The 18,755-nt window shown below is 33.2% G+C and overlaps 1 protein-coding gene across 2 annotated transcripts in view; it reads left to right on the top strand.

Annotated features, from left to right (window-relative positions):
• The window catches only part of SNX13 (sorting nexin 13), a 91,400-nt gene that overhangs the window by 35,040 nt on the left and 37,605 nt on the right, over nucleotides 1–18,755 (top strand). For both annotated transcript variants that reach the window (XM_081146399.1, XM_081146400.1), the window contains exons 6-13: nucleotides 3,694–3,815; nucleotides 3,906–4,007; nucleotides 5,278–5,366; nucleotides 9,677–9,760; nucleotides 11,574–11,712; nucleotides 12,101–12,189; nucleotides 15,904–16,003; nucleotides 17,071–17,264. In XM_081146399.1, the coding sequence (XP_081002525.1) occupies nucleotides 3,694–3,815; nucleotides 3,906–4,007; nucleotides 5,278–5,366; nucleotides 9,677–9,760; nucleotides 11,574–11,712; nucleotides 12,101–12,189; nucleotides 15,904–16,003; nucleotides 17,071–17,264 (919 nt within the window). The remainder of the gene's footprint in view (nucleotides 1–3,693; nucleotides 3,816–3,905; nucleotides 4,008–5,277; nucleotides 5,367–9,676; nucleotides 9,761–11,573; nucleotides 11,713–12,100; nucleotides 12,190–15,903; nucleotides 16,004–17,070; nucleotides 17,265–18,755) is intronic.

The raw sequence follows: 18,755 nt of genomic DNA, 5'->3' as shown, positions 1-18,755 counted from the left end.
AATTCTTTTAATGGGTTTAGTAGCACACTTATAATTTTGTGCCTTTAAAATTTGACTCAAATTCAATCTCCGGTTGATTCTTTTGACACTGGAACAGAGTAGTTTCTCAAGAACTCTAGAACGATGGAAAGAAGTAAAGGTTTATGTATTTTAAAGAGTATATCCTTTCTAATAGTAAGTTATGAGGGGGAAGTTACTGCCTGATTCACTGGCTTAAGGAAGAAGGAATTTCTTCTTTCACACATAGGCCACTGCTTTCAACAAAAGATCACCATGGGTCAGTAGATCAAAAAGCCCTCTAGTGGAATAAAACTTTTCTCAAAAACTCCCCGTAGATGCTTGTCAGAATCTACTCAGAAAAATGGAATTTTACCACACTAATGATTTTTTTAAATGTCTGATTTTTCTACATAAAAAAACCTTATATGGGAAATTAATACATACTATTTTAAGTTTATGTGATTGGTTATTATATTCGCCTTTACTGATTAATATATCTTTAAAAAACCATTTATATATGTATGTATATATATATACATACACACACTATTCGGTAAGTAGTATACTGTGACATTCTTAACTGGTTTTAAAAAAAGTCTTAATAGTCACTTCTGTGAAAAAATAATGTGGCATCAGGAACATACATTTATTATAGGATTGTTTCTATGGGAAAATCAGTTTTTACTTTTATCATTTTGACGAAAAGGACTTTTTCCAGGAAAGCATTCTGCCAAGAATGTAAAGATTGCCATATAGCCACCCACTTCTCTAGTCAGGCAAGTCGAGACGATGACTCTGGCATATACCATATTCATTCCATTTCTTTTGCTCATTCCTATATTGTTTCTTTCCACATTTAAATACTACTTGTTCTTTAATCCTATATAAATTACAACATTACTTAATTAACCTCTACTTATTTCTGTGTATGGTTAACTGTCAACAAAATTTTTAACTATTTTTGGACTGGTATCAATTCTGTACTACCGTAGTAGAAATTCTTTTAACTTATATTTTGTTAGCCTGTATTCTCCATTCCCTTTGTAAGGTTTACTGACTTATGCCCCTAGCAGTAAGGCTAGGCTAATAGACCACTTTCTAGTACTTCTATTTACTTCCGTTCCTATCTTTTGAGTTTTAAGCTTATCAGAAGTAAGTCATGTGATCCCTGGGCCCTGCTCCTAGAAAATCTAATACAATTGGTCTGTGGTATGAGCTGAACATTCCTGATTTAGAGGAGAAAGATAATTAAGTGTGTTAAAAAATAATGTTGTATTTGTTTCTGAACCTGTTATCCCAGTTATACTTTTAATTATAATCACATAATTTAATCTACTCCTGTGCAGATTGAAGAACTAGGAGTATGGCAAGGTAGTTCCTATGAAAACTGTCACTTGCTTTGGAATTTTACTTATAGCTAGTTGCTAGGTAGATTGCAGTTGAATTAGGTGTGCAAAAGACAACTATGAAGTATTGGTGAAAAGTTGTGAAGGACTCTTCATTCAGATTTGTTCAGAAGTGTCTTTAGTTGTCATGCTACTTAAAAGAAACTGGAAAGCATAACCTTCACAGTGTGGGAATGTTTTATTCACAACAAAGGCTACATTAATATCACTAAGCAAAACAGTCAAGTAAAAGGTCTTAGCCTCATGCTGAAAGATTTATATGATTTAAGTTAAAATGAAATATATTCATAACTTCCTCTTTTGATCAAATATTTTTATTTACAGGTACATACCAGTCACCAGTTTTCCATGTACTCTGTTCTTGTGTGTGTGTATGGGTATTTAGTTCATGTAATCATACACTCTTAAAACTGTGTGTCCTTAAAGAAAATAAACCCTGGGAAGTGATGTGACTTGCTGAATTTCACAACTAGTGAAATGATGAATTTTACTTTAATTAAGGATGTGTGTGTGTGTGTGTGTGCGCGCGCGCGTATGTATATACATATATATACACACGCATATATACATACACATACACATACATACACATATACATACACACACACACACACATATGCTAGTCCAGTGTTTTTTACAGAAATACTTGGTTGATTTTGGTGGTGGTGTTTTTTGTGATGATAAGCTGTACACTGCTTAGAGTAGTTAGAACCAGTGAAGCAATTTATATCATCTCAGTCTCAGCCCACATATTTGGGACATTCATTGCCCTTTTTAGGCATTAGCAGTAAGTAGCTTTGGGATTTAGAGAGGCAAAAAAACCCTCAGTTTATATTCTATTTCAGAATTTTAAGAAGTAAAAAACAACTGTTGTATGTGTCTCATGTGGCCATTTTTCAAGCACCTGTTAACAATGTTCTGACCCTGAAAGAGGAATCAATAAATCAATATGTATTGAGTGCCTCCCAATGTTCAACACATTATTTAGCCACCGGGGATACCACTGTGAATAAAATGAACACAGAATTAAACAAAGTTCCTGACTTCCTGAGATTTTTGTCTCAGTAATTGAGTTTATTTCTAGCAATAGAGTTTTTAACTGCAGGTTGCTATAAAAAAGTGAAAAATTTGGTGCCATGAGAATATATAACCAGAGATCCAAACCTGAAGGAATAAGGCAGAGGGAGAGGGTCAACAAAGGCTGATGTGTGGAATTGATGTTCTAGACGAACTCTAAAGTATAAGTGGGAATTGTCTAGTGAATGCGGGGAAGAGAGGGGAAATTTGTGGAGAGTGGGCAAGGGTGAGCAAACTTGGCAGAGAGAATATTTTGTCCAGAAGCACTGAGATAAGAAAAGGCATATTTGAGTTTGAGAAATGGGAAGAAAGCCTGTGAATGTGCAGAACAGAAGGGAAGGAAGAGGGTGGAACAGATGATGATGAGGAAATAAGCGGTGTCCCTGGTATATAAGATTTTAGAGAAAGTGTTTGTGCTCAAGCTTAAGATCAATGGAGAGTTACTGAAAGCTTTTATTTTGTGCTATCACATTTGTATTTTTAAAAAGATCACTCTGGCTGATCTATGGAAAATAGAATGGAGGGGAGACAAGGGTGGACGTGGGAGACTGATTAAAAGGCAAGGAATCAGATCCTATGTTAGAGATGGAAATAAAAGCATGCATTGTATGTTCATCACCCAAAGTCAAGCATCTTTCCATCCCCATTTACCCCCCATTTGCGCACTTCTACCTCCCCCTACCCCTTTCCCTCTGTCTGTCACCATACTGTTGGCTGTATCTATGTGTCATTCATATGTATATATGTATATAATTTTTTTTTTCTTAATTCCTTCACCTTCCCCCCCCCCCAGCTCCCCAATGCCCCTCCCCTCTGACGGCTGTTTGTCTGCTCTTTTAAAAGCAAGCAAAAACGTCCTGAATTCCTAATATATTCTTATGCCTGGGGTGAGAAATTGCATGATAAAACTCTTAGATTCATTTTAGATTTAACTGGAAAAATTTATTTTTTTTCTGTTTATTTTCACCTTTAAGCTTTCGCACATAAAATACTTAATACTGCTTGAAGTCTTAGTCAGATAGATTTTGATACACTTTGGGTCTTGTGAAAGGGAGTGCTAAGATGTAATTCTAATTAAATAAACAAAACCTCAGTATAAATAAATCCAGTCTCTGATAATGATGTCTTTTAGTGGTCATTAAAATGAATTTATATCTTTTTTATTAAAAAGCATTTAAGTAATGCTTTATTGTAATGTGTTTTTTATAAGGTCAAAAGAAATAGACTGGCAACCTTATTTTACAACACGCATTGTAGATGATTTTGGCACACACCTACGAGTATTTAGAAAGGCTCAACAGAGGATAACAGAGAAAGATGATCAAGTAACAGGTAATATCTTTATTCCTGAAAATTATGATTTTTAAATTCTGTTTTTCCTTATCATTCCATGTATCTTGAATTGTTTCTTTCTTTGTGCAGGTACAGCAGAAGATCTTGTAGATACCTTCTTTGAAGTTGAAGTTGAAATGGAGAAGGACGTTTGCCGTGATCTAGTATGCACTTCTCCCAAAGATGAAGAAGGTTTTGTTTTCATTTTCACTCTTTTGAGAATAGAAACTGTTCAAGTTGGTCAGAGACGAGTTAGCAGAACCAGTAACAGATAAAAGGGTTAAATTATTTTTACAGGACAGATAGTGTAGTAAAGATACTGTTACTGTTCACTTTATTTTATATTTTAATTCTTAAAATAGTTTAATTCTTAAAATACTTTTAATTCTTAAAAGTAGTTTCCAATTTTTTTTCTGTTTTAAAGGTTATCTTTATACGTTAAAGATACCTCGCTTGTTTTATAAAATATAACAAGCGTAAACATTTTATAATTATAAATTTACTTTTTTGATCGATAGTAATTTTATTTTCACCTTGAATTTATTATTTCTACTTCAAGAATATATATGTTACCCTAAAATATTTTCTAAGGTAATGCTTATAATTTCAAATAAAACTTTTAGAGTTGGATGAACTTGTCTTTTTTGTGGGAGGTTGGATCAGATAAGGTTTAGCTAAGGATGTTTTTTTTTTCCTAGATTTGCAACAGCTAAAAGTCTTTCCTACTTGGCACATTTTTAGATGAACAGCATCAGCTATATAATTATATTCCCATGAAGTGTCAGCATGTGAATAACTACAGAAAAGCATTTCTAGTTATGGAAGTTGTTTTCTTTGATTTTTATAATGCTTAACATTTTTATTTCTTTAATTTGCTTTTTTTCATCTTTTTTCTTCTTTCCTTTTTATATTTATTTGCAATTCAATTTTTAATTGCCATTTTATAGCATTGATAAGAAATAACTAAATGTGAGAAATAGATATAATGATGTACAGTACTTGTATGTAAACCAGGTCCTCATAAATCAGTAAATTAGAAGAGCATACTCTTTTTTCTTTTGTTATTATCTGCCAAGATAGTGGAGGTTCTCTTTTGAAAGAAGAATTACAGGTATATTTTTAAGTGTGTAATTAATTTTTAAGTATGCAAACATAATTTGATTTGTGCGGTAGAGTACAGAATACATAGTTCAACTAAAGTTGTTTTGGGGACACTTTTGTAATTGAAGTTTCTCAGTGATTCACAAAGTGGGATGTAACTGAACAGAATAAAAAATACCATTTTGATTAATGAGTAGTTACTATTTGGAGAATAAAGGAATTTTTAATGAAAATTCCTAAAATAATAAGCCAGTATAATCAAGAAACTGCTTATTTCTACCTTTATTTATGTGTTTTATATCAAGAATAGGTGGAGATATCATGTTTTCTAATGTTATTTTAACTACCTTTTTATTTTTAGGATTCCTAAGGGATTTGTGTGAGGTCTTACTATATTTACTGCTACCTCCTGGAGATTTCCAGAACAAGACCATGCGATACTTTGTCAGGGTAAGCTTAAACTCATACCAAATAAATGGCCGTATAGAAACTTAGAGTAGCATTTCTCAAAAGTTTTGGCCTCGGGACCCTATTACACTCTTACAAATTATTGAGGACCCCAAAGAGCTTTTTTTATGTTGGTTTTGTCTATCAATATTTCCATATTATAAATTAAAACTAAGACATTTTGAAACACAAGAATATACAAACACATTTCATTAGTTAAAATGATACCATCACATCTTGTTTCTTTTGAAAAATATTACTATATGCCTGTCTCTCCCTGATTCCCCAGAGGTCCCTGGAGAACACTTTGAGAACTGCCTGACTTAGAGTTAGTTAGGTACTTGGATTTTGGTTATACCAAGATGTTTTAAATTTTCTTTAACATGGCTTTACCTATAAATTTATGCTAATTAAATTAGGCTGATTAACATGACACTTCTGGCCCTGGCCAAGCAGCTCAGTTGGTTGGAACATCGTCCTGTACACCAAAAGGTTGTGGCTTGATTACTGGTCAGGGCACATACCTAGGTTTCGGGTTTGATCTCTGGTCGTGGTGTGTACAGGAAGCCACTGATCATTGTTTCTCTGTCTCTCCCTTCCTCTCCCTCTAAAATCAATAAAAAAATCCTCGGGTGAGGAAAACAACAACATTCAATTAAAAAAAAAACGCTTCTGGTAGAAACTTGAAAAAAAACTGGGTAGCTGAGATTTTGCCACTGGTAATTGGAAAATTAATAAGTCAAATGAGAACAGTAGTGTTGGACTTTTTACTCTCAGGCTATAAACCTTTGGATGAAAATTCTGTGTGGAGATGTAGAGGAATAACATTTTGCCTTTGGCTGCTGGTTATTACTGAGAAATGCTAGCTACATAAGACCTTATATAGTTGAACGGGTAAAATGAAAGTTATGATCTCTTTAGTCTGCCTTCCTGCAAAACAGGAGTTCAATTCCTGAGTTGTACTTTTATGCTTGTATGCTGTTATTTAAGCAGTACCACACAGTTTCCTAATACCCACCTAACTTGAGTTCAGCGCACTTCTTAGTTAGGGCAATGGTACTTTGAAGTGACTAGAAAATACTTGGTTTTGATGGGAAGAGTCTAATAGATTATATACCGATAAAACCAGTTATTTGGGCTAGTCATTTTCAAGGGTGGTAAATACCTGGCATGTCTGTCACTTGATTCACCTCTACTACTAAGGAAGATGTTACTAATCCATTGTAGCACTCATTCATGCTGAGTATCTATTTGACATCGGAATCTTTGTCTAGCTCGTCCTCCAGACAGCCACTGCTAGGTAGTATCTTAGCAGCATTTCACATGGCTGGCAATCTTTTCCTTCCTGAAACTCTCTTTCCTGGGTTCCATGTCATTACTCTTTTCTCATTTGTCTCTTCATTTGGTCTCCTTTTTAGTCATCTTTATATGCCTTAACTCATCTACTTTTATTTAACTTTTAAATATCCAAGTTTTTCAAGCCTGGACTTGCTTCTTGCTCGTCCATCCTTTAGGCTTTAAATGCCATTCAAATGCTAATATCTTCCAGATTTATATCTTTAGTCCAGACTTTCCTTCTAAGCCCTAGCTGCCCACTGAAATCACCATTTCATTGACTTACAGCCCTTTTAACCTTTAAATGTCCAACATGGAAATCTTATTCTTGCCTCCATATCGTGTCTGCCTTTTAGTTTTTTCTCCATCCCAGTAAATGATATGACCCTCTAGCAAATTTTTCATATCTCAAGTTCTTTCAGAAGCTAACAAGGCCGGTGTGGTATGGCTTTGTTTACCTTTCTGGCCTTTGTGCTGTGCAGTCACTATAACCAGCCACATTGTCTTTTTTCTCCGTAAGTGCCCTTTTCTCCCCACCATAGGACTGTCTCATACTCCCCCCTCCCCCCTTCAGAATTGTTTACTTTATCCTTTTGGCTAAATTGTATTTATCCCTCATATCTCACTTCCTCAGAAATGCCTCTCCTGGCCACCTAATCTAAAGCACCCTCATAATTTCCTGCTACCATAGGTCATTACCCAGTTGTTTTCCTTTATAGCATTTACCATATTTTAAAAGGATAATCTGGTTGTTGTATTTACTCACTTGATGCATCTTTCCCTTACAAAGACAGGGGCCATATATCTGTATTTATCATTATTACGTACTTAGTAGTTATCCCAGTAGCTGGCACATAGCAGATACCCAGTCAGAACATCAGTTTTGATGTAAGAGGAAACCTGTTTGCCTTCCTTGCTGGCAGTGGTGCACATGTTACTGCAGCTCCCTGAAGATTAAGCTGACTCTTAGTATCCACGAATGAAGATCTGCCTTGTCATATGTGATTGTAGTTTAAAATAAGTAGGATTGTTTAAAGAGCAAATATGTTTTAGCATAGCTTGTTCTTTTAGACCAATTATTTTATTTCTTTTTGGTAGAATCTAATTCAGTATAATTATAGAGCTCTGCATTCAGCAAACTAGGTTTTTACCTTTTAATTTGATAGGACTTTATCTGTTTTCTTTTGCTGGTAATTAAATTCAAGTTTTCCACAAAGATGTATTTGTTAAGATTAAATAACGGATGAAAGACGCCTTCTTTCCTTTGTACTATCCTTTGCCTCACTAGAACCTACATAGGAGGTCATATGGTTACATCTTGACTAAATCCTTTTTGAGGCAAGTTAGAAGACCAAGTAGTTTTCTAAAACAGATTGACTAATTGCATTAAGTAATAAGAAGCATTAAATTTATTTAAAATTTTTCCCATGTGTTTTTAAAAATTATTTTGAAAAGAAACTTAAGTTTTTTGTTTATGTATTTTCTCCTTACAAATTACATTTTAAGATTTGAGCATATGGGAAAGAGACATAATTTGAAGAAAGGAATTATATAATTACTAAAAATAATTTTTAAGAAGTTAGAGACTAAAGCTCAAATTGAAAGAAGCAGTTCCTTCTCTTTTGAGACTGTAAGATGTTTCAAAGGACACTTCAGAAAGTTACTGGAGCCTTTTTTAGTGTCTCTTGAAATTATTGATTCATCATGGCATAATAGTTTTCAGAGACTTATACAGCTTACAGAAGTAGAATTTATAATATTCCTCTAAAGGAAAATAAAGTGAAGGCCATCTTCTATGAACTTATATTACATAATGGCCCAGAGAAGTTAGAGATCTGGAAAGAAGGAATAGGTAAATCAGTCTTTTACTAAGAAAAGTGAAACATCCTGTTAAGCTTATAGTTATTTAGCTTCTCCAGTATTCTAAAGAAATAGTGTTTCGTAAATTTAGATATTACAGGCATAAAGGTGTACAGATTAATAACAGATGAAAATATGTTAATAGCATAGCACTAAATACTTAGTTTATTTTCATTCATTTTATATTTATCAAATGTCTGCCATGTTTAAGACAATGACCTTGAGAAAATGAAGGGTAAATAATTTTGAAGATACATAAATCAGTAGAACAACTGACTAGTTTCATTCATATACAGAAGGTTCCTAGAGAGTTGTAAGTGTATTAGAGAAGTGGAAGGTACAGAATTACATAGAGAATGGTAAGTGATAAATGCCATAAATACAGGGTATAAGTTATTTTCAACATATAAGTAAAAAAGTGTTTAGTTGGAATGGTCAGGGTTTATTTAATTGGAGAATTGACTCTGTAGTCAGTCCTTGAAGGAAGAGAAGAATTTTGATAGGTAGCATAAACAGCTGTAAAAAATGGGAAGGTATAGTCTAGAGAATGGTGAATAATTGTGTTAATATATTATTTTCATTATTTTCTAATAGGAAAATTTTCAAACAGACAAGTATAGGGCATAATAGACATTTATGTACCAACTACTCAGATTCAACCAATATTAATATTTTACTGTAGTGGCTTTGTTTCTCCCTTGAAGGTAATCACTATTCTAAAATTGATGTGTATCTTTTCCTTTTCTTCTTTGTTATTATATTTTTAATATAGATATAGGAATCCATAAATACTTATACTGCCATGTTTTGCCTTCTAGTATGTTAGAAATACTAACATACTAGAGGTGTCTTTTTTCTTTTCTCCATTGAACTCTAGGTGTCATTGTGGAGATGTATGCACGCAGATATAGGTAGCTTCATCTCAGTTTACTTAATTTATTTTAACTGTGGTATACTAGCTCATAGGTTTGTAAGCTTATGTTGATTATCAAGTTTTACTTTTACGTGTATTGTACTTTTCTTAAGTAACAGCATTGTGTTAGGGAATTTATATTATGCTGTTGATTTGAGAAGTATATTCAATTAAATTTGGTTTTGTTTTTTAAAATTCTGTCCAGGAAATCCTTGCACAAGGAATTCTTCTTCCATTAATAAATCAACTCAGTGATCCTGATTATATTAATCAATATATCATATGGATGGTATGTATTTTCTTAATTATAACTCTTTAAAACAGGTTTTTAAAATGTAGAAATAGTATTTGGCAATTAGGATGATTAAGTAACAATTTATTAAAGAAATTAAATAAAAACATATCTAGAGATAATCTGTATATTTCCAGTATTTCTGTTTGCTACTATGTTGAATGTGCTAGTCATCTTTACACTTTAAGTGTAGAGATGCCTGGCCAGCATGGCTTAGTGCTTGAGCATTGACCTGTGATTCAGGTCAATGTGCAACCACTGATTTCCAGTCAGAGCACATGCCCAGGTTGTGGGCTGAGTCCCCAGTGGGGGGTGTGCAGGAGGCAGCCGATCAATGACAACTCTATCATCATCGATGTTTTTATCTCTCTCTCTCCCTCTCCCTTCCTCTCTCTGAAATCAATAAAGATATATTTTAAAAAAAGTGTAAAGGTAAGATAATCTTTACAGTTTTGGTGCTGTTATTACTTATTTAAATTTTAAAAGATATTTTACTGCCTGTGTGTATAGATGATGAGTTATTTTTTAAAGTTAGACCCTTTCATGGAAGTCACAGAACCTGATATTCTTTTTTTAGTTAACTTTTATAGAGTCCTGCTGGCTCTACCAAGAGCTTTAAAAATATGCATATCTCTTCTAACCAGTTTGTCTCAGTGGTTAGAGCATCAGCCCAAGGACTGAGAGGTCCTGGGTTCAATTCTGGCCAAGGCCATGTACCTCAGTTGTAGACTCGATCCCGGGCTCAGGTTGGGGTACATGTAGGAGGCAACCAATCAGTGTGTCTCACATTGATGTTTCTCTCTTCTCTCCCTTCTACTCTCTGAAAAGCAATGGAAAAAATATCCTCATGTGAGGATTAAAAAAAAAATAGAGGAAAATGTCTATAAAAAATTATGCATATCCACATAAGTAAAATTTTAAAAATGTATATCATTTGGTTAGGAATTCTACTCCTGAAATTTATTCTAAAGTGATAATAAATTTGCAACAACATTTAAGGCCGCTAATAGAAACATTGCTTTATAATACTAAAACATTGAGAGCAATTTAAGTGTCTCACATAGAGGATTAGTTTAATAAATTATGTATATTGATACAGTAGAATACTATGCAGCCATTCAAAATGATGATAGTATATCCCAAGTCTGCTACCTTTTCATAGCTCCCCTTACAGCTTTATTTGGTTTAAATTTTATTTGCAGTAATAATGATTAGTTCCTTCACAACATCCTCAACTACCTTTTATCTCTCTCTCTCACTGTACTTGCTTGGTGAAACCACACTCAAGTTAAATTCAACTTAAATATCCATCTACTCTATTCCTATTCTTAAATAGCAAGTGACTGAAGAAAAAGACAATAAAAAGTATTCATATCATCACAGTGATTCTGTTAAATTGAGGTCAGAGAATCCCTCTCGCCTGTTTAAAACCCTCAAGTAACTTTCATTCCACTCAGAATCAAAGTCAAAACATTTACTGTATCCTACTGGTTTGCCCTCCTTCACCACTGATCTTGTTGTCTACTCTTCTACCTTTCTTTGATATAGCTCAACCATCATGGCTTCCTTGCTATTAAACATTTTGAGCATGGTTTTCTGCTTTCTGTTGTGCTGTATATTTTACTTACTTTCTTTACAGTTTATGACCCACAAGAACTTAAGTACCATGAGTACAGAGATTTTCATTTTGTTTTGTTACAAGCATTGGGAATATGACAAGTTGTGCCTGTCACGTGGAAGACATTCAAAGTTCTGTTTTCCCTTAATAAGTGAGACCCCTCCTATCTGATTTTTAAACTTTATTTTCCAGATCCGTGAGTCTAATTGCAACTATGAGGCCTTCATGAACATTATTAAATTGAGTGACAATATTGGAGAGCTAGAAGCAGTCAGAGATAAGGCAGTAGAAGAATTACAGTATCTTCGATCTCTAGATACAGCTGGTGATGGTAAGTAATTTGTTTAAGTAAAAGAATGTTTTACTTCATTATTGATTATTTTATCTTTAAACAAAACTGTAATTTACCTAAATGTCATTTTATGCTATTAGTTGTTTTTGCCTTGACTAAATTGAAATCTGGCTTATTGTTTTAACATGTGCTAAGATAAGGCATTATGATTTCTAAATGAAACTATTATAGCAGTTATCTCTGAAGTAAAGAGAATTGGCATGGTTTAATATTAATTAAATAAATTTCACTATAAAATTTTAGGGTATTAAGTAAAATATTGCTCTGTGCATTGGTTTTTATGTTAAATTATAGTAAGTGCATATTTAAAGTATTTCACATATAACATTACCACTTTCCAGTTCATAATCAATTTGTTTGTTTTTAGATATCAACACTATCAAAAATCAAATAAATAGTTTGTTATTTGTAAAGAAAGTATGTGATTCAAGAATACAGCGGTTGCAGTCAGGCAAAGTAAGTAAAGTATTTTTGAATTAACATTTAATTATAAATACTTTTTATTAAAATGTCTAGCAGGGTGGGGGGATGGGTAGAAAAGATGAAGGGGATTAATAAGTACAAACTGCCAGTTATAAAATACGTGACGGAGAAGTAATGTACAACATAGGGAACACAGTCAATGATATCGTAATAACTGTGTATAGGGGCAGATGATTACTAGACTTATGGTGGTGATCACATCATAAGGTATATAAATGTCTAGTTACTATATTGTACACCTGAAACTAATGTAATATTGTATGTAAAATATAAAAGTAAAGTTTTAAAATTTCTAGCAAATAACAAAAAGGATATTAACCAGTGCAGTACTGTACAAAAGAACTTTTAGAAAAAAACTTGTCTTGAACAATAGTATAAGTATTTGTGAAACCACGCTGAAGAGTTTGAAACACTGCCTAAAAAATGCTAAAATAATTAAAGATTTTATTTTATTTATTCATCTACCCACTTTCATTTATTCAGTATTTATTGAATTTTGTGCCTGCGGCAACCATTGTAGATTGACCTAAAAGACAAAATCTTTCTCTTCATGGAGCTTATATTTTAGTTGCAGAGTCATAAAGTAAGCCAATAAGTAAATTGATATATAATGTAAAAAATAAGAAAATGTGAAAAAATATAAGTAAAGGCATAGAGAATGTCTAGGAGTGTTTTCTGTAAGTACTGAGAGATCTGGAGACCTTTAAGCATAGGGAGGCCTAAATAACATGAGAGTCTTATGAATTTTATTTTTTAATAGAGTCTTTCAGGCAAGGTGAGAGCAAAGGCAAAGATCCTGAGATAGGAAAGTTTGGTGAGTTTGAGGAGGTCAGTTTAGCTGGTATAGAATGAATGAGAGAAATTGTTAGTAGGAATGAAGTTGGAGAGGAACCTTGGGTAGATTATATATGGTTTTACCTGCCATAGTAAGATTTTTTTAAGATTCTAATTGTGATGGGAATCCATTGGAGATTTTCCTTGGTGAGTGATATGATCTGATTTGTGAGTTAAAATGATTACTTTGGCTCTTTGTGATGAATAAATCGTGGTGTAGTGGTAGGGGCAAGAATGGAAACTAGGAATCATTTACAAGAGATCATTTAGTCCTGTAAGAGATGTCTGTAGAGTTTGTGAGAAGTAGATACTGGATATAGTGCTAACAGGATTAAATGGATTAAATACGGGGTGAGAAACTAAAGAAGAACTCAAGAATGATTTGTAGTTTTTTTGTCCTGAGCAGCTGCATGAATAGTGTCAATTTCTATTAAAATGGATAAAACTGAGGGAGGAGGAGATTTGGAAGAGTGAATCTAATTTTGGATGTTTTAGTTCGACACTCAAGTAGACATGCTTATTGGTAAACTCAAGTTCAAGGAAAGGTTAGTGATGGAAATAAACTTTGAGAATCCTCAGGGTTATCAGATATTTATTTAAAGTTAAGAGACTGGATGAAGTTACCTAAAAGAGTGAGTGTAAGGAAGAAGATACCAAGAACTCAGTCCTGAGGCACTTTAGTTACTAGAGTTTAAGACAAAGTAGAAGATCTACCCAAAGATACAGAGTAAGTGGCTGGTGAGATTGAAGGAAAACCTGAGAGTGTGATATCCTAGAAGCCAAATGTAGAAAGTGTTTAAAGAAGACATGAGAGATCAGGAATGTCAAAGGCTACTAATAAGTTGAGTAAGATGAGACTTAGAATTGCCCATTGGGTATGTCACCAAGGGGATTATTGTTGATCTGATGATAACATTTTGATGGAATAGTGGAGAGCAACCCTAATGGGGGGGGTCAGTCCAAGAGGAAATGGGAAGAGATGAATTAGAAACAGTAATTATTGTTCACTGTTTGGAGGAGTTTTACTTAAAGTAGAGCAGAGATTTGGGACTGTAAGACAGGAAAACACATTTTTAAGTGTAGTTTTTATAGTGTAGTCACTTTTTTGTGCTTGTTTTCTAATTTTGAAAATTTATTTGTGATTCTCTCTCTGGTCTTGTGGTTTTGCAGTTTTTCTTGAGGAATAGAAGATATTTTTTTAAAAGTTTAGTTTGCTAGATTAATTTTAACTAACATTACTTGAGACCCACATTTGTCATATATGTGTGTGTGCGCATTTGTATGTATGCCTGTCTTTGTTTCAGCTGACTATTTTAAAATTAGTTTATATACCTATGCAAATTCAGAACAGAAGAATGATATGGTTTCACTAGTGCTTATTGTTTCTTTAAGTAGGTACACTATCTCAATCTTAAGAGTTAGTGATCCTTAATCATCATTAGTTAAAGTCTATTTGCCCATACACTTTTTTATATTGAATCCTTTTAAAATTAAGTGCCTTGTTTGGAAATCTGTCAGTTCTATTTGAATACCAGGCTTTACCTCTTCAATAGTTCAGGTCATGCATTTTCCTTTGGAAGTAACCTGAGAATCCCCACAGAGATTTTTTTTTAACTGTGCTACTCATCTTGAATTCTTAGAAGACCCTTTATCATACCCTTTTTTTTTTTTTTACAAATAAAGTTATAGTGAATACTCTTCCCCAGCCTATTATCTGTGGAGCTGCTGCTGGGCAGGAGAAATATAGGAGAAATCATGTGCTGGCACTGGTTTGTGTTTTGCTAGATGTTTTAATTCAGTTACCTGTTATTATTCGGTACTTATGTGAAGGGACACTAATTACACAAGAATTATTTTTCCTCCTTTCCTCAAATTATCTTCCTTCTTCTTTATGTATTACCTTTGCCTAATTTAGTATCTGTCCTTGAATAAGGCAGCTTATTTAACTTTCAGAAAACCTGCCTATCTTTTTTTTTTTTAAATGGAGGGTTGTGAGATACGGATTTGGGAGTATGTACAGAGAAGCTGGTACAGATAGTTCACAGAAATATCATGGGTTTTAGAGGAAAGGACAGCAGGCTTTGAAATCAAACTCATTCTTACCAGCTTTGTGATCATAGGTAACCTTTCTGATCTTCAGCTTTCTTTTATTTTAAATGGCTTTGATGGTGCTTAATCCAGTAGGATCGTTGTGGAGATTATATGAAGTAATGTGTGTAGTGTACTAGCATAGTGCTTGATGTGTAGATTTGCTACATTTTGAACCCTTTTTTTTCTCCTTTTGTTTTATATGTAGGAAGTTACCAGTGCTTTATAACTTCAAAAAGCATATGCAATTTATTGTTTACATAGTCTGAGAAGAAATACATTTTCTACATTTACATTTCTGTAAAATATTTTGTAGAGTTTTTACTCTTTTAGAAGCAATACTACTCTTTGGGAATATTTTCTGTTTTCCTAGTAAATAGACTTCAATATGTACTTAAAAATGTTATAATTTGCTTATTCTTGGACATGTTAAGTATTTTAAACATCCTCTTGAGCCTATAAAATATTCATTTTCATTTGGAGTATGTAGAGATAGAGAATATTTGAAAATACAGTAATTTAGATTTATTTTGTGTTGGAAGAAATGAATGCATATCATACTTAATACATATTTACTAAGCAACTCTGGAAATAACATTCACTGAGCTGAGACTATTTTCTTGGGAAGCCACATGTATGAGAAAGGAAAAACTTTATTTTTATTCTATTTTAATTTGTAATTTGATTTTTTTACACCTAGGTAAAGATCTTTAACCCAGTGACTGAATAGATGAAATATTAACCTACATTCCCTTTTACCTGTAGGAAATAAATACTGTGAAACTGGCAGCAAACTTTGGGAAACTTTGCACAGTCCCTCTGGACAGCATCCTCATAGACAATGTTGCACTACAATTTTTTATGGGTAGGTAAATCCATTTGGTGAAAATAATATAACCCCTAAAATTTTTAATAATTATAAATTTTATTAAATTTTAAATACTTAATATTAAGCATGTGAAATCTGTCTCTCTTTTCCCCCCTATTCTTGGAAGTGTTCCTTTTTCACTGGAAAACATAGGTAGAGTTTTATTTTGTTTTTCAATAAATAAATGCTTTTGAATAAATAAATGCTTATTATAACTCTAATGTGCATTTGCTAAATTGCTTTTAAAATAAAGCTAAGGAGAGTCTATTATGAAGTTATTATTTGAGGAAGAGTACTTTATGAGGAATATGCAATATATATCACTTGTTTGCATAATTTTTGTATGTGGGTGGGAAGGGAATTTTATTACTATTACATCAAAATTCCTTTTATTTGGAGGATATTTTCAGCAAAACTTCCTGAATCTTAATTTTCATGATCAAAAAGACAAATACAGTCCTGACCAGTGTTTCTCAGTGGTTAGAGCATCAGCCCGTGCACTGAAGGTTGCAGGTTTGATCCCTGGCGCTTGTTGGGGAGTGTGTGAGAGGCAACCATTTGATGTGTCTCCTATTGATATTTCTCTCTTCCCATGTCTCTCTCTCTCTTTCTCCACCCCCCCCTTGCCACTCTCTCTAAAAAAATAATGAATGGAAAAAATATCCTCTGGTGAGGATTAACAAAATTATATATATTTGATTTGTTGAAGATTTCAATCCTTATTTTTAACATTTAAGGAAATATTAATACATATTATGATTAATAATCTTTATTGAGAACAAAAGCTGAATGTTTGTGAAATAGTTTGTTTCTGATGAAACCTTGTGTAGCAATTTTATCCCCTCGAGATTTTATCATGAAAAATGAGATTTTTTTAAAAATGTGCTTTTGTGTTTCCTACATAATTCGTCTTTTTAGCTTAACTAATTCATGATATAACTATATTTTTACCTTAAACATTTTAAATATTTGAAACTTTAATCCTTCTTAGCTTATCATACAACTACTTGCACCCAGAAGTGTGTGACATTATTATCTATGTTGTTATGGATTTGGTTTGGTAGATTATATGCAGCAAACTGGAGGTCAAGCACATCTCTTCTTCTGGATGACAGTGGAAGGATACCGGGTTACAGCCCAGCAACAACTAGAAGTTTTATTAAGCCGTCAGAAAGATGGAAAACATCAAACCAACCAAACCAAAGGTCTTTTAAGAGCAGCTGCTGTTGGAATTTATGAACAGTATTTATCAGAAAAGGTAAGGATATATTTTGGTTACTGTGTTCTTATCTTCTTTGGCAGTATCATTAATAACAGTTTTTATAGTACTTAATAAATATCCATTACTTACACTAGGCACAACTTTTTCAGAAACATTGTCTCATATAATCCTGATAAAAGTCTTATTGTGTATTATTATTTTCGTTTTGTAGGTGAAGAAACTATTGTTCAAAAAATTGAATTAACTTGGCCAAGGTCACGAAAATACTAAATGACAAAGTCAAGATTCAAAGTAACACACACTTTAGATTCAAAGGCACAGTAGTTGAAAGTAAAAGGACGAAAAAGGTAAATCATGCAAGCAGTAACTAAAACAGAGCTGGAGTGGCTATACTAATATTAGACAATAGATTTTAAGACAAAAATTATTACTAGAGAAAAGGAACATTTATAATAATAAAAAGGTTAATTGATCAGGGTGATAAAACAATCAGAAACATAAAAAGCCCCACATCCATGAAACAAGAAACTGACAAAATTGCCCGGCAGGTGTGGCTCAGTGGTTGAGCATTGACCCATGAACCAAGAGGTCACTGGTTCAATTCCTAGTCAGGGCACATGCCCGGGTTGCAGGCTTGATCCCCACTAGGGGGCATGCTGGAGGCAGCTGATTGATGGTGTTTCTCATTGATGTTTCTATCACTCTCCCTTCCTCTCTCTAAAAAGAATAAATAAAAACATTTTTTTAAAAACTGACAAAATTGAAGGGAGAAATAGGTAATTCGGCAATAACAGTTTAAGACTTCAGTACCCACTGTCATTAATTGATAGAACAATTTGATAGAAAATCACCAAGGATATACAAGAATTAAAGAACACTATAAACCAACTAGATCTTTCACATCTACATAGTACTTCCATAACAATAGCAGAATAAACATTATTTTCAAATACACATGGAACATTCTCCAGAATAGACCATAAGTTTGGCAATAAAACAACTCTCAATTTACAGATACATTGTTTTAAAAAAAATGTTGTTTTAATCCTCACCCTACAATGTTTTTTTATTGATTTTAGAGAGAGAGGAAGAGAGAGAGAGAAACATCAATCAGTTGCCTCCCATATATGCATCCCAGCTGGGGATCAAACCTGTAATCTAGGTATGTGTCCTGACAGAATCAAACCTGCAACATTTTGGTGCTCAGGACATTGCTCCAGCCAACTGAGCCACCTGGCCAGTGCAACAATTCTCAATGTAAAAGTATTGAAAATCATACAAAGTATGTCCTTTTCTCATAAAGGAATTAATCAGAAATCAACAACAGAAGGATTTTTGGAAGCCATACAGATTTGTACATTAACACATTCTAAACAGCCTCTAGGTAGTAAAGAAATTAGAAGGAAGTTGGGAACTATTTTGAATTGAATGTAAATGAAAACAATGTCGCAGTGTATGGAGTGCAACTAAAGCAGTGCTTAGAAGGCAAGGTATAACTTTAAATGCCTAAATAGAAAGAAGAAAAAT

Source organism: Miniopterus schreibersii, assembly GCF_964146895.1.
Source record: "Miniopterus schreibersii genome assembly, chromosome: 9".
Lineage (NCBI taxonomy): Eukaryota > Metazoa > Chordata > Mammalia > Chiroptera > Miniopteridae > Miniopterus > Miniopterus schreibersii.
Note: the sequence above shows the minus strand (reverse complement) of the source record. Positions and strands in the feature narration are given on the sequence as shown.